At 41.1% G+C, this 25,661-nt stretch overlaps 1 protein-coding gene across 7 annotated transcripts in view; it reads right to left on the bottom strand.

Moving 5' to 3' along the window:
• SMARCA2 (SWI/SNF related, matrix associated, actin dependent regulator of chromatin, subfamily a, member 2) overlaps positions 1–25,661 on the bottom strand; it is a 182,680-nt gene that overhangs the window by 13,772 nt on the left and 143,247 nt on the right. For all 7 annotated transcript variants that reach the window (XM_024200169.1, XM_024200168.1, XM_024200174.1 and 4 more), the window contains one exon: positions 22,595–22,812. In XM_024200169.1, coding sequence (XP_024055937.1) covers positions 22,595–22,812 — 218 coding nt within the window. The remainder of the gene's footprint in view (positions 1–22,594; positions 22,813–25,661) is intronic.

Raw genomic sequence — 25,661 nt, 5'->3', positions numbered from 1 at the left:
ATAGTCATGACTGGAGTACAGGTATTGAAGGCTATGTGCTGTTCAGGAAAGACAGAAATAAAGGCAAAGGTGGTGGAGTAGCATTCTATATCAGTGATGAGGTAGACTGTAAAGAAATAAGAAGTGATGGAATGGATAAGACGGCGTCTGTCTGGGCAAAAATCGCATTGGGGAAGAAAGCTACTAGAGCCTCCCCTGAGATACTGCTTGGGGTGCGCTACAGACCACCGGGATCCGATTTGGATATGGATGGAGACCTCTTTAATCTTTTTAATGAAGTAAACACTAATGGGAATTGTGTGATCATGGGAGACTTTAACTTCCCAGATATAGACTGGAGGACAAGTGCTAGTAATAATAATAGGGCTCAGATTTTCCTGGATGCGATAGCTGATGGATTCCTTCATCAAGTAGTTGAAGAACGTTTTGGTGAGTAGTGAGGACCTCATAGAAGAAATGGTTGTAGGGGACAACCTTGGTTCGAGTGATCATGAGCTAATTCAGTTCAAACTAGATGGAAGGATAAACAAAAATAGATCTGGGACTAGGGTTTTTGATTTTAAAAGGGCTAATTTTAAAGAATTAAGGAAATTAGTTAGGGAAGTGGATTGGACTGAAGAACTTGTAGATCTAAAGGCGGAGGAGGCCTGGAATTACTTCAAGTCAAAGTTGCAGAAACTATCAGAAGCCTGCATCCCAAGAAAGGGGAAAAAATTCATAGGCAGGAGTTGTAGACCAAGCTGGATGAGCAAGCATCTCAGAGAGGTGATTAAGAAAAAGCAGAAAGCCTACAAGGAGTGGAAGATGGGAGGGATTAGCAAGGAAAGCTACCTTATTGAGATTAGAACATGTAGGGATAAAGTGAGAAAGGCCAAAAGCCATGTAGAGTTGGACCTTGCAAAGAGAATTAAAACCAATAGTAAAAGGTTCTATAGCCATATAAATAAGAAGAAAACAAAGAAAGAAGAAGTGGGACCGCTAAACACTGAGGATGGAGTGGAGCTTAAGGATAATCTAGGCCTGGCCCAATATCTAAACAAATACTTTGCCTCAGTCTTTAATTAGGCTAATGAAGAGCTTAGGGATAATGGTAGGATGACAAATGAGGATATGGAGGTAGATATTACCGCATCCGAGGTAGAAGCCAAACTTGAACAGCTTAATGGGACTAAATCGGGGGGCCCAGATAATCTTCATCCAAGAATATCAAAGGAACTGGCACACGAAATTGCAAGCCCATTAGCAAGAATTTTTAATGAATCAGTAAACTCAGGGGTTGTACCGTACGACTGGAGAATTGCTAACATAGTTCCTATTTTTAAGAAAGGGAAAAAAAGTGATCCGAGTAACTATAGGCCTGTTAGTTTGACATCTGTAGTATGCAAGGTCTTGGAAAAATTTTTGAAGGAGAAAGTAGTTAAGGACATTGGAGGTCAATGGTAATTGGGACAAAATACAACACGGTTTTACAAAAGGTAGATCATGTCAAACCAACCTGATCTCCTTTGAGAAGGTAACAGATTTTTTAGACAAAGGAAATGCAGTGGATCTAATTTACCTCGATTTCAGTAAGGCATTTGATGCAGTTCCACATGGGGAATTATTAGCTAAATTGGAAAAGATGGAGATCAATATGAAAATTGAAAGGTGGATAAGGAACTGGTTAAAGGGGAGACTACAACGGGTCATACTGAAAGGTGAACTGTCAGGCTGGAAGGAGGTTACTAGTGGAGTTCCTCAGGGATCGGTTTTGGGACCAATCTTATTTAATCTTTTTATTACTGACCTTGGCACAAAAAGTGGGAATGTGCTAATAAAGTTTGTGGATGACACAAAGCTGGGAGGTATTGCTAATACAGAGAAGGACCGGGATATCATACAGGAAGATCTGGATGACCTTGTAAACTGGAGTAATAGGATGAAATTTAATAGTGAAAAGTGCAAGGTCATGCATTTAGGGATTAATAAAAAGAATTTTGGTTATAAATTCGGGACACATCAGTTGGAAGTAACAGAGGAGGAGAAGGACCTCGGAGTAGTTGATCACAGGATGACTATGAGCCACCAATGTGATTTGGCCGTTAAAAAAACTAATTCGGTCTTGGGATGCATCAGGCGAGGTATTTCCAGTAAAGATAAGGAGGTGTTAGTACCATTAATACAAGGCACTGGTGAGACCTCATCTGGAATATTGTGTGCAGTTCTGGTCTCCCATGTTTAAGAAGGACGAATTCAAACTGGAACAGGTACAGAGAAGGGCTACTAGGATGATCCAAGGAATGGAAAACCTGTCTTATGAAAGGAGACTCAAAGAGCTTGGCTTGTTTTAGCCTAACCAAAAGAAGGCTGAGGGGAGATATGATTGCTCTTTATAAATATATCAGAGGGATAAATATCAGGGAGGGAGAGGAATTATTTAAGCTTAGTACCAATGTGGACACAAGAACAAATGGATATAAACTGGACATTAGGAAGTTTAGACTTGAAATTAGACGAAGGTTTCTAACCATTAGAGGAGTGAAGTTCTGGAACAGCCTTCCAAGGGGAGTAGTGGGGGCAAAAGACATATCTGGCTTCAAGACTAAGCTTGATAAGTTTATGGAGGGGATGGTATGATGGGATAGCCTAATTTTGGCAATTAATTGATCTTGATTATTAGCAGGTAAATATGCCCAATGGTCTGTGATGGGATGTTAGATGGGGTGGGATCTGAGTTACTACAGAGAATTCTTTCCTGGGTGCTGGCTGGTGAGTCTTACCCATATGCTCAGGGTTTAACTGATCGCCATATTTGGGGTCGGGAAGGAATTTTCCTCCAGGGCAAATTGGCAGAGGCCCTGGAGATTTTTCACCTTCCTCTGCAGCATGGGGCATGGGTCACTTGCTGGAGGATTCTCTGCACCATGAGGTTTTTTAAACCACGATTTGAGGACTTCAGTAACTCAGGCATAGGTTAGGGGTTTGTTACAGGAGTGGGTGGGCGAGATTCTGTGGCCTGCGTTTTGAAGGAGGTCAGACTAGATGATCATAATGGTCCTTTCTGACCTTAAAGTCTATGAGTCCATGAGTCTATTTTTTGTTAAGGTCCAAATTTCATGGTCAAGGTATAGTCATGGTCCAGACTCCAGAGAAAATAATAATAATAAAATAGCAAAAATGATAAGTAAATAAAAAGATTTTAGGGCCCATTCAAAAGCGTCTGGCAGTCCGGATTTGGCCTGCGGTCCGCCTACTCACTACCCCTGTCCTAGTGTCTCAAATTGAGCACCCCAAATTAGTACATACTTTTGACCTTAATTAATCTGTGCCAAAGTTCCCCGTATGTAAAATGGGATAATGCCACTCTTCTCACAGAAGTGTTGTGAAAATCCATTATGTTTCTGAAGCACTAAGATACTACAGTGATGAGCAGCACAGAAAAGCTCATGAAGAAATTAAGAATTCTGTCTTCAAAGCAGGGTTTGAATAGAGTGCAGTAAATAAGGCCTAAGGCCAGACATTAAACAATGAGGGTAAAAACAAAATACTGAATAGCTAGCTCATTAATTGAGCATTATCCATCTGGTGCGGAAGAAAAAAAACCAGTATATGATTACATAATCAAAGACTATTATAATGCATATGCAAAAGGGGCCCAATTAAAGTTGCACAGGAAGCCTTAATACTGGTGTGTGTGTGTGTGTGTGTGTGTGTAAGATATACATATACTACACAGTAGGCTAATTTTCAGAGGATGCAACAAGTTGCTTGCAAAATGGCATGTACACCAGATAAAAAGCAAACAAAATCCTGCAGTTATATGTACAAAATTACTTATTTTGTGTAAACAAGTGTGCGTTTTCACAAGCTAACAGATGTGTGCCATTTTACAGACATACTTGTTATATTCTTGTTTAAAAATCTAGCCATTTCACTTAATTATTTACACAATACATGGGGAGGGAGGGGCAGATTCCTTGTTGCAAAACAGTCATAAAAAGTTAGTAGCTTTAGCATCAGATGCTGTAGTTCACCACAGCCACACAATTACATCATACAGTGAAATACAGTGCTGAAAAAACCCAAACAGCTATTATTGCTAGCAAAGCATACCTGCTGTTCTGTCATTTAAAAGGTATGGCAAACCAAATTCACAACTCCTACCACTCCTCAAAACTGATATCCTGGATTAGCTCCTCAGAAGGAGTGAGTCTCACTGCTATGTTTGAAAATTTAGAAGCTTCATACTTCAATAGAAAAAAGTCTTTGAGCAGAGACAATGCAGTCCCGAGTTCAAAGTGAAACATCAAGCTGTTTTCATAGTGGATTGGCCCCAACTGTACTTCAGATTCTGACAGCAATTAAAAACAATTTGTAGTGATATCCTTTAAATATAAAGCAAAAAACTACTGAATAATCTGTGTTCTGTTCACATTGTAAACCACTCAAGCTTCTCTCTCTTGCTACTGTACACAAGAAAAGCCCTTTGATGCCTGTATAGCTTTTGTGTGTCATGGCTACACAAGTATATACATAGGACAGCCTAATATTCACTAATTATGAAATTAAATAGTAATAAACTAAAATCCAGTATTTTGAAAAACAAGCTGGGGTAGAATTTTATCTATGGCTTTGGTCATAGATTCTATTTATGAAGCTAGAAATGCAACACAAACAATGAATTCCTTTGCAATTTGGCACAACTAATTACTGCAAATTATTTAAAGGTGTGAATAGGAAAAAGCATTAAGGACTGAAATATGCAGCAGATACAAAAGACTAACATCTGACTTAGTCTACCTAGATCAATGAGAGCACAGAGTTTTACCGTTTTTTACTGAACCTCCTTTCACAGAAGGATTCCATCTCCTATTCCCTTTGTGCATGTATATCCATACCATAAATGGACAGGGTTAGAATATATTACAAAACACTTCTTTTCTAGAGAAGTCTCAAATGTCTGTGCTGTGGGTATATTGGAAGAAAATTGTTAATTACGAATGCCAGACTCCTGTTTTAATCCATATCCCCCCACTTTTATAATTAAAAATAATAACCACGACAGCTTCCACATAAAAAGCCTGCGCACAGTAAATCACTCCTGGTTGCCTAGCAACTAGCAGGATACATGCTGAACAGGAAGAGGGACCTGCATAAATTAACAGAATCGATTGTGACAGAAAGAGGAGTGATAGTTTACTACTACTGCACTAGGCCACACATTTTTGTCCATGTGGGCACGCATGCAGATATAGATCACATATCATTAGAGAAGCGGTTCTTAAACTTCACTGAACTGCAATCCCCTTCTGACAACAAACATTACTACATGACCCCATGGGAGGGGACCAAAGCCTGAGCCCGGCCAAGCCCACCCACCCCAGGCGGGGGGGGGGGGGGGGCAAAGCTGAAGCCCAACAGATTCACCTCAGGGTGTGGGGGACTGTAACCTGAGCCCTGCTGCCCAGGGCTGAAGCCCTCGGGCTTTGACTTTGGCCCTGGATAGTGGGGCTTGGGCTTGAGTCCCAGGCAATGGGGCTCAGGCTTTGGCTTCAGCCCTGGGTCCCAACAAGTCTAATGCCAGCTCTGGTGACCCCATTAAAATGGGATCGAGACCCACTTTGAGGTCCTGATCCACAGTTTGAGAATAAACTTTGGCTTAAAAAAAAAAAAAAAAAAAGAAGTCTTTCTGCTCACTGGTTGTTTTATTTCCATTTACCTTGGGAGGAGACTAACCTCCCTTCATTTTTTAAATTGATTAGAGAGGTGTTTGTATGTTTATGTTTGCAGAGTTACATCAAGGAAGAATTCGGTCCTATTTGTATGCCTATATTGTGCTAGTTTATTTCTCTTGGCAGAACGTGGTCAAAAGGAACAGGCAATCTCCCTTCATTGTCATGAGAGCTAGAAATAATGAGGTATTGACCTATCAAACTCCTCATCATTTCAGATATTTGAAGTTGAGGAAACCAGACAGGAAAACAAAAAAGTTGAAACTGCTCATATTTCTTTGAAGAATTTCACACATTTTGACAGAACAGGACAAAAATGACATTCTGTATATAGTTGGCAGAATGAGAGTCCTGAATGCTTGCACTGTACCCTGGAAGACCTCAACATGCAGCACAATGTGCTAATTACAGTTCCCTTTCAAGTGTAGCTCTGCTTATAGAGAAGCTGTCCTTATAAAAATAATATTTCATGGTAAGAGTGCGCCTCTGTATTTTATAAACTCCATGCATTAGTCCAGAGAAATAGACAGACTATGCATTTTTGTGAAATACGTTTTAATTATTTCCTTGCAGACTTTGACTTTGCCAATAAACAGTGTGCTTTCATCTATTACTGAATCAGGAAGTACAATTTCTATTAATTTCCACTGTTGTCATTTGAATATTTGGACCACAATCTTGGTCAGAAGAGCAGACAAAGTGGTTCGTGTTGTGTATTTGAAAACTTCAGAATCCAGCATGGTTGATTCTGATAGGCTGTTCACATTACAAAACAGCTATAATTCACTCAAAAACACGTAATTCAAGGAAACTCCTTAAGCAACATGCATAAAGTCTTTCAATTTAAATAAAAAAAGTTTCTTCTCTCCCTAAGCTGAGTCCTGCTAAAACTGGTCTGCTAAAAGAACTAGCAAATATTTTCAATTTTTTAAAATAAAAAGTGGCAGTGCTAAAATGTTTACCAGGTACCAAACATAGAAAGCAACAGAAGTATTGGGAGCATAAGCTTTCGTGGGTAAGAACCTCACTTCTTCAGATGCAATTCTTACCCACGAAAGCTTATGCTCCCAATACTTCTGTTAGTCTTAAAGGTGCCACAGGACCCTCTGTTGCTTTTTACAGATTCAGACTAACACGGCTACCCCTCTGATACCAAACATAGAAAGAGTCCCCAGCACAAGCAGGAACCATGGGCAGTGTGGAGAGACCCTGCCTTCCAACTTTCAGATCAGTCTTATTAGCAACCCTCTGCTGAGAGAATGAAGCACAATGAAACTGCCAACTACAGCCCTGCACTCACTTCTGCCTGAACCACACAGGCTGATCATCAATCACAGGAGCCCACCACTTTATACAATGGATGTGTACTGTAGCAAGCCCTGGTAAGAGTCCATCCCTATTTTCTATTAATCTTCTCCTTCTCTAATATGCGGCTGCTAACACACAGTTTCTGTCCCACCACTAAGTGAACAAAACATCCTGATACAATCTGACAAAAGCAGAACAAAACATCTAATGTCCTTAGCAAACCCCTCCAAAAATTAATTTGTCTGTAACATAGGCCTGTAAAAGGGCCTGTTTTTCTTCAAGGACAGTCAATGTCAATAACAAACTCATCATTAAAATGTAAAATAACAGCCCAGGGCAGAGTTTCAGATTCTCATATTTTTTGTTTGTTACTACATAGAACTCTGCAACCTTTGCCACTGGCAAGGCAATGTAAGAAAAAAGGGAGAGAAATTGCTCTGAAGCTGTAGTTACTTCTTGGTGACAACACATTTGAGAGATTTTATACAGACGTTCTGTAATGGATCGCCACTTCAGGCGCACATGCAAGTTACATAAGCTAGTAACAGATGTGACCAACTCTTAACCACTCAAGGCAGTTAGTGTGGCAGTGAGTTGGAGCATTCATTTTTTCAATTCTGAAGATCACGGTTTAACTCTTGTTTTAGGTAGTAGGTAAAAAGAAAAACGTAGAGATGTATTAATAAAATAATAGTTATAAATAGCAATGATAGGGATAGCCTACTTTCCATTCACCTACATCACATGTTTCTACATAATTCAGCAAAACTGGCAGTCTTCATTCAGGCAGGGTCATCGCTGGAACAGGAATTTGTTCCAGCCTGATAGCACCTGTCCTAGACCATGAGGTCCTCGTTTTCAAAAGTTTTAACAGACATGATGGAAAAATTCTTCTCTCATTAATACCAGTGTAAATCTGGAGTATCTCAGCTATTACAGTTGTCCTACTAAGAGTTAACTGGTACAACAAAGCAGATTTCCCCCTCACACTTAAAAAAAAAAAAAAAAAAAATCTCCCTCTAACCCTAAAAACTAAACATCTTACACATATAATCCTTCATCAAAGGATAGATTAGCTCAAGGATCAGCCTTTCCAAGGTATGTAAGTAACAAGTGGCAAAGAGAATGAGGCCTAAGTGAAAAAGGTTTGCCTCATGGCCCATTGCTTGAAAAATCCACTTGCCCATTGCAAGCAGAAAGCTTCCCCTGGTGAGTGTCATCCACTTTACAGAACACTTTCAATTAAAAAAAAAAAAAAAAAAAAAAAAAAAATCTTCTAGCCCTTATGGTTGCAAAGAAAAAACATTTCAAATGTGAAAAGAGCAGAAACCAGTGCACTGCAATCTTTCCACATCTGCAGACAGACAGCACCAACGCCTGTGCTGCTGTTCAGAGTCCTGCCCAGATTCAACAGAGTGAAAAAAAAAAAAACAGTTACCTTTTCTGTAACTGGTGTTCTTCGAGACGTGTTGCTCATGTCTATTCCACAATAGGTGTGCGTGCTCGCCACGTGCACTGGTGCCGGAAGCTTTTCCCCTAGCAGGACCCGTAGGGGAGCGCCCTAGCGACCCCCCTGGAGTGGCGCCTCCATGGCACGGTATAAGGGGCGCTGCGCGCTCCCCCGACCCTCAGTTCCTTCTTGCCAGACAACTCCAACAGAGGGGAAGGAGGGTGGGATGTAGAATAGACATGAGCAACATATCTTGAAGAACACCAATTACGGAAAAGGTAACTGTCTTTTCTTCTTCGAGTGATTGCTCATGTGTATTCCACAATAGGTGATTCCAAGCTATATCTGTTGGAGGTAGGAAGGAGTTCACGAACTCTCGGGACGGAGAACGGCCCTGACGAACCCGGCGTCCTCCCTGGTCTGAGAGACAATCGCATAATACTAGGTGAACATGTGAACTGAAGACCACATGGCAGCCCTACAAATGTCCTGAATGGGGATATGGGCCAAAAAGGCAGCCGACGAGGCCTGTGCCCTAGTCGAGTGCACCCTCACAATTGGTGGCGGAGGGATTCCCGCCAGGTCATAACAGGTCAAATCTTGCAGCGATCGCTGAGATGGGTTTTCCCCAAACAGCATAAACAGTCCGCGTGTGGATCACTTACTGGCATAGATCGCCGACAAGTGTCGCATGACTTAAAACAAGGGGCACGGGGCATGCCCTGGCCCGGGCGCTCTAGCTTAACTAAACTAACTAAACGTACCATACACTGAACGAACAAGCAGTTTCAGGGACGAGCTACAGCAAAGCTGGAGCAGAGCAGTTCCAAAGCACCTTCACTGGTGGCAAGAAGGAACTGAGGGTGGGGGGAGCACGCAGCGCCCCTTATATTGCGCCATGGAGGCGCCACTCCAGGGGTCGCTAGGGCGCTCGCCTACAGGTACTGCTAGGGAAAAAGCTTCCGGCACTGGTGCACATGGCGAGCACGCACACCTATTGTGGAATACACATGAGCAATCACTCGAAGAAGAACTGGACACCAGCCAGTGTGACAACACGTTTCTATCTGAAAATTATATACCTACTATTATCACAAGTAACCTCTAACGTTATTACAACTGAAAAACTAGTTTTATTCACCGTATTTTTCAGTTTGTGAACTTGACAGCACTTGTGCAAGTTTCACTGTAGATGGTCAGTTGCACATCCTGACTCATGCACTAGCATGTTAGGGTCCCTCTCACATACACTGTTCCCCAAGCCCTGAAAGAGGATATTTACAAGTAACAAAGCAGTAGCGCGGCAGTGGTGTCCAAGTTTGGGTGTGGGAAGGAGTCTTTTTCACTGAGCCCCAGCATGGGATTCAGGAGCCGGGAAGGGTGGTATAGGGTCTTTCCATGAACAGGGCCAAAGAGTAGAGGGATCATAGTGGAGGTGCCAAAAGAACCTCTCTTCACCCTTCAGATACATGCAAGGGGCATGGGAGCCCCAGGAGCCTTGATGGAGGGCCAAAGGAGCCACCCTCTTCACACCTCAGGCCTCTGCTTGGGGTCAAGAACAGTGGAAGCTTGGCATGGGGTTGGTTTTTACACTCGATAGCTATATATTTGCAAAGGAGAGGGAAAAAAATTCTCTAAATGGAAGTTTAGAATTTGCAGAATATGGTACAATGCAGTGAAAATTGCCAGCAGACCCCACAGTTGCAGGACGGACATTTTATTTTATTACCTGTCCCAAGATTTTTAGTGGATTTCATTGTGCGCATTTCACTGAGAATCTCCTTCATGCAAACTGCCCCAGCAGTAGCTTGAGAGCAGTGCTCCGAGTCTGCCTAGCCACTGCTCAGGCTAGGCACAGTGGACCTAGATGATGTCATAAAAGGAGTAGGAATTTATTAACTGATATTTATCACAGATTCCCATAAAGCGTGTTCAGAAGTGATTTCTCAATAACCTATAACTATTTTTAGTTGTTCCCTTCAATCTGTTCCCAATCAAATAAAGGCACTAGTCTTTAATGACAACTATGTCCATGCAGAGTTTCCAACTTGAACTGTAATTTGCCATAGTAGTGTTAAAAAAGGGAGATGGGGGTTGGGAACGTACCTTTCTTACTTCACAGTACTTCAAAAAACAGCAGAAACAAATTTGCTCAAACTTAACTCCACTGACTTCAGTGCAGTTATACAAGCTGAAATTTGACTCTCACACATGTGCGCACACAAGCACGGGACAACTCAAATATGACATTTCTGTAACAATGCCAATTTTAAGAAATAATAATATTCGGTGTGTGTGGCTGTGATGGGAGAGAAGAGATGTACCAATTCTTAAAGCAAGAACACCACAAAAAAACCAAAAGCTACCTCACACTTCATTTCTTTTTATGCCAACTGGACCCAGACAACATTTCTAGGGAAATGTTGGCTTCATATATTCAAAATTCAACTGTACAATATATTAGGGGGGTTGTATTCAAAGGCTTCAAAATAACCTAGAGCACTGCTAGCCTCCTATTACATCTTTAGCAAGCTCCACTGGATAAGAGATCTGTTTTTTAATACTCTGTCAGGGGACCAATAACATTATTAGAATTTTATTATGCATAAAGCCAGAGGGGAGTATTTGTGCACTACTCACATCACTCATCGCTGTAATTAAGATGTTCAAATTCTCAATCCTGCTCCTCTTATTTTGGTTTGGCAGAACGTACAGTGAAGGCAGTTGCCATTGATTCACTTCTGGGATGACACAGTTCATGGCAACTGGAAGCCATTTATATCCAAAAGGAATAATAATTAGAGATATTAAATCCTGTATCCACAGTGAAGAACATGGGGCTTAGTGGGTCTGAGTAGCACAAACATTGAGAACACATACCTGAAAATGCAGGTTGCTTACATGATCCATAACTGTATTGTTGAGTATCTGCCAATATTTTTCTAACAATTTTAAAGTTCAGATTACTCCAAATGGGAAACTATTTTAGATGACAAATACTGCAGTCTGTTACAGTACAGCCTTACTTACATAGAGGATTTGGGAGACATGCAGTTCCCTTTGAAAAAACAGGGTTTCAGATAAGTTGGTAATGGTCAGAAAACCCAGAACACATTAGAGATAACTCAATGGACACGCATGCTCACCAGATAGCTTTATAGAGGTTGTGCTAGTTGCAACTCAGTCCCTGTGAAGGCATTAGGCAAAACTTGACAGCACTCTCATCCAAGAGTCTAAAATCTGTATATTTATACAGCCCCTATAACACAACTGTGATTTATTGGGTATTGGTTGCACAGTTAACTTAGTGAGGGTGCATGTAATGGGACATGGAAATTATGATAACCCATGTATTCTCTGGTGTCACTTCTCTTCCTTAGCACTGCTCCCTATTGTCTGTGTAGTTAAACCAAAACTGAAGGTGAAAACAGCAGCTCATTTGAGGGAGAATGGGGTGGTTAAAGAGGCAGAGAAAGGGAAAAGCAAGTAAGCTAAAGCAACTGATACCTAGTTGTTTTGTAATTCATCTGAGGCTGGATTCCAGCTTTTTCACCCCAAACCCATTAACCAAAGAAAAGACTCTTGGATTATCTTGGGTAGTTAGGTTGCTGCCTGATCTGGTTAGTTCCTGCTTAAATGCCCTGACTAGGCTTGGATAATGTTAAATAATTTATAGACACCTTTAACAGAAGCTAAAGTACAAAACAGGATTTACTGTGTTGACATTTTTCCAGGTTTTTCCTAAAACAAAGAATTCATGCCAACATTTGCCTAAGACTTCCACTAAACACTTTGTGTGTTTTGTGGTCCTTTGATGGGTTATGTAGCAACAGCTAAAATAAAAAACAAAAACAAAAATCAAAATGATGTCACTGGGACCTTGAAACAGGAGATGGTGGGATGCTTCTGTCCCTATACTCCTTCTCTTGGCAATAACGAATTGTTACTCTATATTCTAGATGTGAGAAGGGTTTTGTACATCTATCTCAAAAAATCCTATAGGTCCTGATAATTTCTTATGCCTCAACAGGAACCCAAAAGGAGGGATACACCTATACTGCTAGGTGGGTACAGGGTCCCGGCCCATATTACCAGAGCAACAGTTATATCATGGGCAGAAAGGAGATGAACATCCCCACTGGACATTTGCATGGTAACAAGCTCAGTCTCCCTGTTTACTGTGCAAATCTCTCAAGATACCTTTGTGAAGAAGGCTCTGTATGCTGCACTCAAGTGAGTTGTTCTACCACCCTCCAAAGTGCCTCTCAGGGCCTGCTGTGTTAAGTCTAGGGTTAGTTTTGCTTTGAGACATTCTAGATACTGACCTTAAGAAGGTGTATAATAAGAGAAAGGGGAATTTATCACAGATTTAATTTCTCCTAGTCCTTACCAAATCATCTTAGACATCCACTTGAGTAAGGAGGCTGCGAATCACACAATTGCTCCTCACCTTTAGGTTTTCCATTCCTTCCAACTCTCACTTAACCTGCCCTTTTGACTGTCTAGCTTTTAGGACATTTGAACAAGCAGGCAAACATCATAGGTGTTGGTTCCGAAACAAAGTAGGGGGAAAAAAGGCATGCTGCCTTCAATTTCATTTAACAAAAAAAGGACTACGGCAGAGCAAAAAACAAACAAACAAACAAAAAACCCCAGAAAACCCAACTATAACCAAACCCTAAAATAAACGCCCCAAAGAAAAGGAACAGTGTGTACCAAGTGATGAAAAGAGAAGTTGATGATACTGCAAACGATGGAGAGCAGCTTAAAAAAACAACTGATATTTAAATAGCATTTGATAGTGTCTCTTTATTACTGTGGTACAGGCATTATACACTGCAACAGGCTATTATCCAGCTTAAAGAATTGTATTTATTTCCAATTAAGCTCTGCTAACTGCTAAACCTCTTCCCACAAATAGAAAGGTTGGAGAATGCATTCCCTGCAAGAATGGACATCTGAAAGTAGAAAATTATGAAGAGGGCATTTGGTTTGAAGCATAGCAGGCCAAAGGGCACCATTAAGTATTTACAATACGTGAAGTAAGGGAAGTGACATAAGAAATTACAGGTGCGTGAATGGTATAATTTGTGTTAGTATTTCCATTCTATAATCCTCTCACAAAACAGGTTTATAGAACTCAGCCATAAAAAGAGTTCTAGGCTAGAAATTGGAATTAGCTGGCCAGTTATTAGTCCATGTATTATTTAAAAAATAAATCACTTTTATAAAATATCACCCACTCCTTCAAGGAATTATTGCACTGTGAAGCCTGGAAGAGAATAATGATATCATTTGAAGTAAACATACTAACTTCTATTCACAATGCCAGCCACAGGTTAATATTGCCTTTCTCCAAATCTGGTAGGTACATATGCAGAGGTTGGGAATCAGGGAAGGAATCTCAGAAGCCAATTAATGTAGAGAGCAATAGCTGAAATGGAAAGTATTCTCAGGAAGTCACAGATATATTCTCTCAGTGCATATGCTTGACTGTCACTAAATACACTAAGGAAAGATGTATGTGTGGATAAGGCAGAAAACTGACCCTCCCCCCCTTCACTGCCCCACCCCCGTGTACATGCATTACAGGAACACCTAGTCTTGGCTTGTTCAATGACATTAATAATATTGAAAAGCCAAACATCACCATCACCTTCATTCTGCCTTAATAACCTAAAACATTTTTCAACCACTTGAAAATATTGTTTTAAAAAAAGGTATGAACTACCAGTAAAGATGAATAGCTGAAAGAGAATAATAAAAATCCTGAATTTGAGTTCTAGGGAAGTGCCAGCCACGTGTACAATGGAAGGACTATTGAAGTAGTTATTACTTAAATACTGAAATTTGTCCAAGTTCTGCCTGTGGCCTCATCCTGATGACTACAGCTGAGGAGCTCTCTGAACCATGGAATAAGAAAGGGCTCATACACCATAAAAACAGCTTTGCGGTCCTGGTAAATGGAGGTACTTCCAAACTCTCCACCTATCTAAGCTGCAATCCTGAATCACAGGCACTGGGAATCAGAGAAGGGGGAAACTGAGAAACTGAGTGGCCTGTGGAGCAGTCGATTAGTTGGCTTGGAGTTAGGAGCTGAAGATGAGTGCTGGCCCACAGGGATTGTGAATGACAAGAAGAGAGGGAGAAGGATCAGAGAACTGTCTGAGTCGGTGCAAACCAAAATTTTTGCACTGAAGGAAACAGCACTACAGATTTAAAACTGACAATTCTTTTCTCTCTCTTTATAAGAGCCATATGAAAAAAATGTAGTTAGAATGTCCATTTCAAAACCACTCCTGGAAAGCTCTACACCAAGTGAACCTCTTGCTTTCTTTTTGGGATGGAACTTTTCAACTCCCAGTGTTGAGGATTTATCACTTGTCAAATTTATTCAGAGGCATAAGTAAAGTGATTTTGTTTTTCACATTTTAAATGAATGACACTCTTATTAGCAGTTATCAGTTTATAATACAGTATATGAACATCCTAAAAGCAACCAAAAAGCCAGGGCCAGAAAGTGAGGTAAAGAGACAAATTTATTTTGACCCCTGCAGATGGAGTTTGGGTGTGTAAACACTATTTGCCCAAATGGATTTGTGCATGCAAATGTTAAGATTTGTGTGCTGATGGAGAAGAACTGAACATTCAGAAATGGAAGCCAGGGTCTGTGAAATAAGGTTTTTCATTCCACGCTTCTCTTCCCCCCTACCTAGAATGGGGATGGCACTACTCACTTACCCTAAACCCTCTGCAAGGTGGAGGCGCAGTAAAAAGCACCAGGCAGTGGGGGACAGCAAACATGATTCCTGTATCCTAGCTCTGGGGTGTCTGACAGAGGCTGGGGGAACCCAACCCATCAGACACAAGACTGACAAAAGCAGTGCTTAATTTGTAATGAAAGAGGTGCCAGGACTTAAGCAATTTTTTTACATTCATAACTGATGCTGCAAGCCCAGGGGTGCCAGGGCTATGAACTGTCAAGCTTAGAAGTGCCAGGGCTGAGCCCTGGCACAAATTGAGCCCTGGACAAAAGAAAGTATGGATTAGTGGGAGGAGTAGGAACAGGCCAACAGGCAACATTTATTTTGATGTCTCACTATTTGGAAGACAGTAACCCTTCATTGTTCACACTGCGGCCATGAGGAGAGGGGAGAGCGTAAGGAGCTGGTCAACCATTCATGTAGGGCTTCCTTCACCTTGTACAACAGATTATGCATGCAGTATGTGGATTATGAAAACTGTATGTGCACAGTGTGGTTTCCTGTTAGATGATGCTCCAGCATTAGTTCTTCTCCACCTCTCCCTGTCTTAAGTGTTTTCTCCCAAAGGCAAGGAATACGCAAGCCCAGGAAAATCTAATGAAGTTAATATTAAAACCAGCTACCCAATTGGCCCATCCCCCATAGAAACCAATGCTTTCCTTTAGAAAGCAAAACAGACCATAAATGTCTGTTGGGGAGGGGGGAAGAGAGAGAGAGAGAGGGTATGAAGACAAAATCAGAAAGAGGAACACACTTTTCTGACAAGTTGGTTAAATAAGTCCATAACACCACACCTTATCTTAAAAGCTGCTGCCACAGAACTAAATAAAAACAGCGCACAATGCTACTACACAATCCTGTGACCACTTCCACCCATTTTCACATTTCAACAAATAGCTCAAAATAGTTGATGGGAACAGCCAATTATTCTTTAATACTTGGGAGACTACTCATTCTCCCCATTATGGTTCTGACCCAATGTTTCTCCTTATACATAGAGCTCTGTTGCAGGTTCAGACAAATTCTTCTGAGCTAAAACTGCCAAAGGTAATACAGCATGTCAAACTAGACAGGTAATTTTTTGTCTTTTTATGAGAAAAGTTATCCACTGGAAAACAAGCTGAGACTGTACTGTAATCTTAATAACCTTAAAACTATGTCAGATTGTTACCCAAGCAGAACTATACCCGATGTCCCAAAAATGTAGTCCATTTAATTTATCACAACATTGCAGCCCAGATGTTTCCAAAAATATTCATTTACTGTATTGGCATTATAATATACTGAAAATGGACCTTTTGGATAAGAAATGGACTTCTTCAATCTCCTAGTACTTTATTCTGGCTTTTCTATATATATTTTTGAAAACTTAAGGGGACAATATTAAAGCTAGGCATACAGTGTTAGCCAGGTAGGATGACAGTGATGAATGATTATGAAACAGTGGGAGAGTCACTGGATAACTTAACTGAACATTGCCAAACATTCTAAAAAACCACTTACCTACCTGTACTGTAACTGCTGTTCTTTGAAATGTGGGGGCTGATGTGTATTGCACTCAGGTGTGCATACACCCAGCACACTGAAGCTGGAGATCTTTGCTCAGCAGTACCCATGAGGAGGTGCTCATGCCCTTCTGGGCCTGTAGTCCCTCCCATTGTCATTTAAGGGCAGTGCTGCCCCATCCCACCTCAGCTCCTTCAGAACAATGTCAAGAGTTGAGACCCTGATGCAGAGGGGATGGATGGTGGGTCATGGAATATAAATTTGCACTCACATCTCAAAGAACAACAGTTACAGTACAACCAGGTAACAGTTTGATTCTTTGAGTGGTTACAGACATGTATTCCACTCAGGTGATTCACAAGCTGTACTGGTAAGAGGTGGGGTTCAGAATCTACTTAAAGAATGGCAAAACTGCCTTTCCAAAGTTTGCATCTGATTTAGACACAGCTGTAACAGCTTAGTGGCATAGGAAGGACAGAGAACAGGTTGCCAAGGGCTCAAACAGAGGTCCCACAAGGGCAGCCAGCACAGTATAGAGGTCCCACAAAAGAACTGCCTCTTTCACTGGTGAAAAGAGACAAATGAATCCTCTGAGAAATCTCACTATCATAGAGTTGAAGAAAGGTGACTTCCCTTGGATTGGAGGATGGAACGCTAACATCACTGTTATGTGGACCCTCACTGAGCTGAAAGACAGACCAGAGGAGTGAAGATGTAACAGGTACTCCAAAATGTCCTGAATGCGGGCTAGCATTGGTTTTGAGCATTTGGCCTGCTAAACCCAGGGTTGTGAGTTCAATCCTTGAGGGGACCACTTAGGGATCTGGGGTATTTGGTCCTGCTAGTGAAGGCAGGGGGCTGGACTCGATGACCTTTCAAGGTCCTTTCCAGTTCTATGAGATAGGTAATTCCCCTGGCTACTAACCAAACTGAAAACCATTCCCTCTTGGCAAAATAGATAGTCCTCGTGGAGGGCTTTCTATTATTTAGTAGTACTTGTCAAACAGCTTCTGAACACCATTTCTCCTTATCTACCCATGCAGCATCCACGCCGTGAGATACAGACTGCTCAGAACTGGATACCAAATCTGCCTGTGGTGCTGAATCAGTAGATCAGGATAAAGAGGAAGATATGGGAGGTCAAACAGATAGACTGAGAAGGCTGGAGAGCCAACATTGTCTTGGTTAAGCTGGTGCAATGAGAATAAGTTTGTCATGATCCAGCTTCAGTCTGAGAATAACCTGAGGAAAGAGTGGAAGGGGGGAGGGAGGAAGGCATACATCAGTGTCAATCCCCAATTCAGATAGAAGGCATTGGTTAAGGAGCCTGGACTGAGACCTGCTCGAGAGCAAAACTGATGGCACTTCTTGTTGTCTTTCGTTACTAACAGGTCAATAACCAGAATGCCCATTCTCCAAAAATGGAGCTCAGCCCACTGCTCTTCAGAAACCACTCATAATTCTGTGAGAAATTCTTGCTGAAGTTATTCACAGCAGGACCTCCACCCCCGCCAAGTGAGCCGCTGTGGGAATGTTGTTCTCTTTGATGCACTACTGCCAAAATTTTATTGCCTCCTGACAACGCTGGTTGAAGCGGGCTGCTCCCCACTTGTTCATACAATACATTGAAGTGGTAGAGTTGGCAAATACATGAACCACTGTGCCCGTGATCTATGCTCAAAAAGCCCTGCATGCATTTAAATGGCTCAGAGCTCCCGGACATTGATATGAAGGGAAGCTTCTTGTTCTGTCCCCAGATGTGCTCCTCAACATATTGTGAAGACATCAGTAAGTACAGTTCTGATCTGAACCAGTCATTGTGATTCAAAGCAGAAAGAACAGCAGCTAGGGTAATGACCTGGAATACCATATTTCTGATGTGCTTGTTGAGACCTTGATGATTGAGGCCTCACACTTCCTTTTGATTCGTGGGGCTCAAGAAATACTGTGAGTAGAATCTGTTTTCTCGATGCTGCAGGGGAACATCCTCTACAGCTCCCAAAGCCCGCAGAGTCTGGTCCTGCAGGAGGAGCGGTGACTTGTGAGAGAGGTGCCTGAGAAGGGACAGAGTAGGATGGTGGAAAGGAGAGATGGACAGAAATTGAATGGCATAACCTGATCCCACAGTGCTTAGGACCCACTTGTCTGTGGTTATCATTTTCCAAGCACTGTGGAAGTGAGACAGCCTGTCCCCAAAAGGTGGAGATATGGCCAGGATGTTCACAAGTGGAATGCTGCTCTTGATCTGCCCATCAAATTGGCTGCTTAGCCAAAGGACAGGCAGACTGTTTAAAATTGGACCTAGAAGGCCTTCCCTTCTGTGACTTATGTTCCTTCCTGGAGAAGTCTTGCTGCCTAGCAGGCTAGGATGACTGCCAAAAGTACTGTGGGAGTGGTACTGTTGCTGATCTCCAAAAGAGATATCATTCATGGTTGAGGTCTAAACCCCCAATGAAGTTCTAGTGGCCCAGCAGTCCTTAAATGAGTGTAATATCTCATCAGCTGTCAGAAAATAAAAACTGACCATTGAACGGTAAGTCCTTTATAATCCACTGGACTTCAGGAGCTATGTCAGAGTTCTGCAACTATGAGGCTCTTACTGTACTAGTGGAGGCCATAATTCTGGAAGATGAGTCCATCACATTCAGTGCTGATTGCAATGACATCTTAGCCACAAGATGGCCTTCCCCAGTGAATGCCTTAAACTCTTCCTTGAAGGATTTAAGCAAGTTATCCACAAATTTGTACAAATCCTCCCAATTTACAAAATCATATTTAGATAACAGAACCTGCTGATTCGCAATAAGCATTTGTAATGACGAAGCTGAATACATTTTTCCCTCCATCAAATCCAGCCTCTTAGACTCTTTGTCCTTAGGAATGGACTTGTAGCTTCCCTGAAAATCTCTCATTTGTTACTGTTACCATGGGAGAGTTTGGGGCTGGATGTGAGTAGAAGCTCTCAAAACCCTACATTGGGACATAATACCATTTATCCTTATGTTTTGCTGTGAGTGGTAGGGAAGCTGGGGTATGCCACAAAGTCTTATAGGGAAAGTTACTCTCCCCGAAGCAGAGTACTGGAGAATGTCCACCAATTTATTCTCTCTCACAAATGTGGCCTGAATGCCCACGGCTGAGGCCAAGCACCTCAGGACTGGGCTGAGGATTTGGATCGTGCAGATCAAGGAACATTCCAGTGGTTCCAAGGAGGCCAGTGAGAATACGGATATGGCACTGATGGCCCATAAGCACTGGGCCAAGAGACTCTATCCCTACTGGGGGAGCAGTGCTGATCTCTGTACTGGTGGTGATACCCAGGATGTCTCAATGACTGAAGAGCAGTCCCTCAAAACCGATGGAGGGGGAAGATGTCCCCAAGCCTGACAAACCTTCCAAGTTGTCCAGTGGCAATGAAGCTGCCACGACAGAAGGAGCAAGCAAATGTCCAGACTCATCGAAAAGTCAATAGGCAGGTTGCACTGGTGCCCAGGTGACACCCTGAGTACTGGAAGGGGCATCACACTCCCATTTGGCACCAGAACAGACCTCTGCATCAAAGCTGGTGCTGGTACTGATCCCACAGATGTGGTCTGCACCAAAATCATCGTTGGTACCAAAGATATTACGTGTGCAGACGTAGGAGGAGGCGGCAGCTGTCTTCAATTCTGCACTCAAAGTTTAGACAGTGTGAAAGATGGTGCTGATGACAGAGAGAATTCTGTGACCACTCCAGGAGGCACCAAAGACTCAGCATAAAAGCTACAGCTGCTTAATGCTCCTGAATTATTGGAGAATCAGGAACAGAGAGGCAGAGCAAGTCCCACGATGCCTAGAATGCCAATGGTGTGGAAACAGCCTGAGCACACTAATGTTGTCAATACCTGATTCATTGGGTATCCCACAAATGGTACCAAAGTTGCTGGTATAGTGTCCAACTGATCCCATATTGAAACCAGAGAGTGGTTAGACAGCCCAAATCACAAGGTTATGGGATATTCTGGGATGGGTTTCGCTCAGTCTTTCCTGTTGAAGCTGTTCCACTGCAGATAAATAATTAAAGAATCATTGGACTTGAACTTTTGTCTTCTATAACTGAGGGGACTGCCCGAACAACTAGGCTAGAGAGTCATTCTCTAGCCCACTATTTAATACAAAGTGGAAGGGATTCAACACGAGAGATTCACTCAAGAATATCTCATAGCCCTGTGAGGTAAGAAATGTGAATTCAAATCCCTGCTACATTTCAGGCAGAGCAGGGACCGAAGCTAGTTTTCCCCACACACTGTGTGAGTATGCTAGTCACTGGGCTAAAGGTTATAAGTTCAGTGGTAGGATTTCCTTCATTTTTTCTGAGAAAGGGCTTACACACTTAGCTCCAGAAGAGGATTCATGGTTGTGAATCCCAAGTGGAGCTAGGCCCCTAACTCCCTTTGAAGAGCGGGGTTTAGCTCATAGCCCTCTCCTCAGCATTTCCTATTGGCTAGTGTAGGTAGCTCCCTGCTCAACATGCTGGTTTTTGTGTATCCAATTCCTAGGTGCCTAACTCTCCCCAGGCACTGAACAGAGTGGCTGAGTGCCTAGCTCAGGGCTGTCGATTCCATTAGGCAGCAGGGCGCCAAAATACTAGGCATTGCAACAGTGAGTTATGAATCTAGCCCTTTTAAATGAGTTTGACAGTGATTTGCTATAGTTTAAGTTAAATTATAGATTTAGGATAAATTGATACAAAGCATTCAAATCGAAATCAGAGCATCTACACAAGACGGCTGCACTGATTTAACCAAATCGCAAAACCTTTGGTTAAAAATTGGTACAACCTCCTCATATAGACACCGTCTAACACACAGTTTCTTTAAGCAATATAGCAAGATCGCTGGTTTTCCAATTCTCAGCGGAAGCCAGACAAAGGAAACAGGAAAAAAAAACACTTCCTCTTTGCCTCTTTCTGCCTTTCTGTGCCTTCTATTCATATCGCTGCTCAAATTACTCTTTGTTAACCTCTTCTTCCCATTTTAGCATGCAGTTTATATTAAAAAGCTGTTTCTATTATAAATCTTTGTAATTTCACTGTAAAAACACTATATAAAATAAAACAACAACAAATACAAATCTGGCGTCTGTAGGCAAAGCTAGTTTGAAAATCCAAATAAAAAGGGATTCTTATCTTAGGAGGAGGTTTCGTGTGAAATATCAGGGGCTTTAGTTATTTGAGGAAGTTAAGAGAGGTGGCATAGCTTCAACCTCACTGATGGTGGGTTATAGTGCCATATAATATTTCTATAGCATATTCTTTGTCAGTTCAGATGCTCCTCATTCCATCCCTAAAGAGGCTGGAGAATAGTTTTAAGTGCCAACATGAGAACGTGTACTAATAAAACAGTAGACATGTGTTGGAAAGATTTATAGCTAAATCATTAAGGTAAGAGGCTCCATTAGGCTAAAGGAATAGTCTGAGCCATCAGGAAGACTCTTCTTTAGAGCCCGTGGCTTCGGGTAGGAGTCAGGAAGTTAGGGCTGAAGAGATCCACAGAAATTAAGAGAAGGGAGAAGGTCAGGGATGTAAATGGAGTCTAGAAAATGAAAATATTTTGTATCTGGCTTGTGCTATTTGATTATTAAACAAACAAACAAACCAACCAACCCGAGGTTTTGTTGGGATTATCTATATCTGGTTAATGGAGCGCATTGTACGAAGAAACACTTCTCTTGTACAGGGCAGTGGAATTTCCAAACAAAGAGGTTATATGCCTCTCTTGTAAATTAAGATCCATTAAAATCCTATAAATGGTTTGTCAGCAACCCAAAAAGACTGGGAAACAACAAAGAACCAATCTACAAAATTGAGAGCTCACCTGTCCTTGTAGTTTATCACAGTATCGATAATGGCGTTCATCTGTTTTGTTAGTTTAGGTGGGTTGGGTGACAATTTTTCTGCAGGAGGTCTGCCTCTTCTCTTCTTTGCCTTTTCTCCATCTTCTTTCCCAGAATCCTTATCCACATTTCTTCGTCTCTTTCGTTTTTTAAGCCGGACTTCCTCTTCCATTTCTTCCAAATTGCCGTCTTCGATTGCCTGTCAACCATGGAGTCAGAAAAATTATATTTTTAAGAAACCAAAGATGCAAAGAAAAAAAAAAATCACATTTTAAAAGACCAGCCAGATGTAGACAACTCAACACAATAAGTCTATTTATAAACAAGAGTTCAAGAGAAAAATCAGTGAGTGGCAATCAATAAGACACTAAACTTAAACTAATTATAAAAACACCTTCACCACAGATGGACTCATATTAAACTGAACCCTCAGTTCCACATTGCAAGTTACAAATCCATATCTCTGAGGGCCTGTGGCAGTACACTGCAAGACATGCATTAATTTCTTCATTGTAGTAACAGTTATGTCCTAAAAAAGATTTTAATGTGAGTGTTTGCACACAGGACAGTCCACATTAGGTATCAATGTAAGAAAGTAACACAGCTTTTCCTATACATTCTTTTTAAGTAGGAGCACACTAGATTCAGCCTTCTCTTCCAAAAGAGTTTTCAAATTAATTTACAAATCACTCAAGAGTTAAAACCATCTCTAAAATATTGTGCAATTTTCATTCAATATAACAAGTGAAGAGGCAGAAGCAGTGACAATATGATGTTTTAAAGAGCACTTGTATCATGGCATGGAAAAAGAAAAACAAAAGCACAATCACAAACAATAAACACTAGTTCCAATTACCTGCAAACGTGTGCTTTTAACCAGAGCCAGCAGCACTATGCAGAGAGATAATAAAGTGTCTACAAAAACAAACCAGGTACAAAGGGAACCTGCTCATATACTGACAGATCCATGTGACAAAACAAGAAGCTGAACTTTTTTTTGCTTTTGAAAAAATCTCAAAGCCCCCCAGAAAAAAACCCCCAATGGAGAGGGGGAGTGGGAGAAACAACTCCAAAATACCTAAACACAAACTGATTATAAGAAAACTGAAATTAATAAGGTAGTATAAAAAGAGACTACAAAAAATATTCAAAATCTTAAAATTAGGCTTTAGGATTAATGCTCTCTCAGAACATAACTGATGTTGATATTTGTCTCTCTTGCCTCTCAATATTGCCTTGAGTACATGCAAATGCTAATCAATCCTTTCTTGTAGCTGAAAGAGCTCTAATCATAAGGCAATTACCTTCATTTTTCCACAGCACCAAACATGGCTAATATTTATGATCATGTGAGTATAACAATCAATATAAAAAGAGTGATTACAGCCCAGACATAATTTCTTTCACTTGTGTACAATGTCTCTTGAAAAACGTTTTGTGAACAAAACCTGGTGCACAACACAAAACAACCTGGCATGTTAAAAACGCCAGTGGGATTTCAAAATCTGTTTCCTATGCATCCTCCGATGTGCAAATCCATAGAACAAACATGAACACAGAATCCTGAGGGACAGCCTGAAACTAGGCCTTAATAATCAAAAGACAATTTCCATCATGCTTCCACAGCGTTCAGATAACCATTATGAAGGAGGCTTGATCTGATGAGTTAGGAAGAAAAGGGAAGGAAAAAAAATCTGCACACAAATTCATTAATATTCATTTGGCTAAAGCAGGACACCCACTATATACCACTGCAGCTAGCGAAGATTACGAAAAGGAAATTTCTCCGTAAATCTTGGAAGCTAGAAAATGCTAATAATAAATACAGCATGCAAGGCTGTCAACAGTTAATGTTATTGCTCTCCTTAAGCACTCAGTTGCACACAGAAATACGGAGAACACCGGCTTTTGATGTGTTACACACCTACACATGCCTGTGATGTAGTTCTACTGAATCTTCAAGACGGCAATGAAAAAGGATATTTACCTTACCACTATCAGCAGGCCGGCTATCGGAAATCACAGTTAGTGGGGATAAAATTAACAAGCCAGCAAAGCAGCGAGCTGCTAGTCTCTTCATCAGCTGATCAGGAAAAAAAAGAGAGCTGGGGAAAGGCTATGTTTTCATATACAAGTAATTTTATTTTACTGAAAATTTAATACTGAAAGAATTGTGGATACTCAAATCTGCTGTTTCATTCTACCTACTACAAGGCCCGAAGCCTTCTTCCTTCAGCCTGCTTTAATATTGACAACTACTTATCATATTTTCCCTTATTATTCTTGGCATCCAAATAGATTTTTAGCTGGGCAGTTATTGATTCTTGTAATAATTAAAATGCTAACCACAAAACTGAACAATTTCACATATAATTAAAAAATGTGTGCATTTTAAAACTGTACTTATTACACCATGCAATTTTATTGTTCTCATATGAACAGATAGGTTCAGGTTATTGAGAGAGATTACTATGAAAACTACTCTGAATTTAAAAAAAATAAAGAGGTAAATATTCTAATTTAATTTGCTTTAGAAAATGGATATGTTAAAAATGAATATTTTGCTTCTAAAACAGGACTTTGCTTGCCAATCCTTTTTCCCCCCCCTCTTAAAACCCCCCAAACAAAAGCACTACCTCCATCCCAGAACCTCCACATACTTTACTTACATTTGCGCATTTAATTGTTGCTCAGGGTATCTACTGTTACTTTTTAGGGGCTGATATAAAGGGTAATGGTAAAAAGAACATTTCAGTACATTTAAAGATACATTTTCAATCCCATCAAAACCAAAAAATAAAAACACAAATAAGCAAGCTGACATTTCCTCTTATGCTTTGTAAATCTGATTAGCAGACAAATGACAGCGAATTAATTGCCAGTACAGCACAAGTCTGCAAATGAATATTAAAAAAATGTACTTCAGTACTAATGTATAGGAAGCTGTTATTAAAATTAGCTCTCAAAATCATGTGCAAAGACATGTAAATTCAGACACTCTTTTCCTTAATTTAAAGCTGTAGTGCAGGCACCAGGAAACCAGTGTTA

The sequence above is a fragment of the Terrapene carolina genome, unplaced genomic scaffold, assembly GCF_002925995.2.
Source record: "Terrapene carolina triunguis isolate 2854851 unplaced genomic scaffold, T_m_triunguis-2.0 Scaffold113, whole genome shotgun sequence".
NCBI lineage: Eukaryota > Metazoa > Chordata > Testudines > Emydidae > Terrapene > Terrapene triunguis.
Note: the sequence above shows the minus strand (reverse complement) of the source record. Positions and strands in the feature narration are given on the sequence as shown.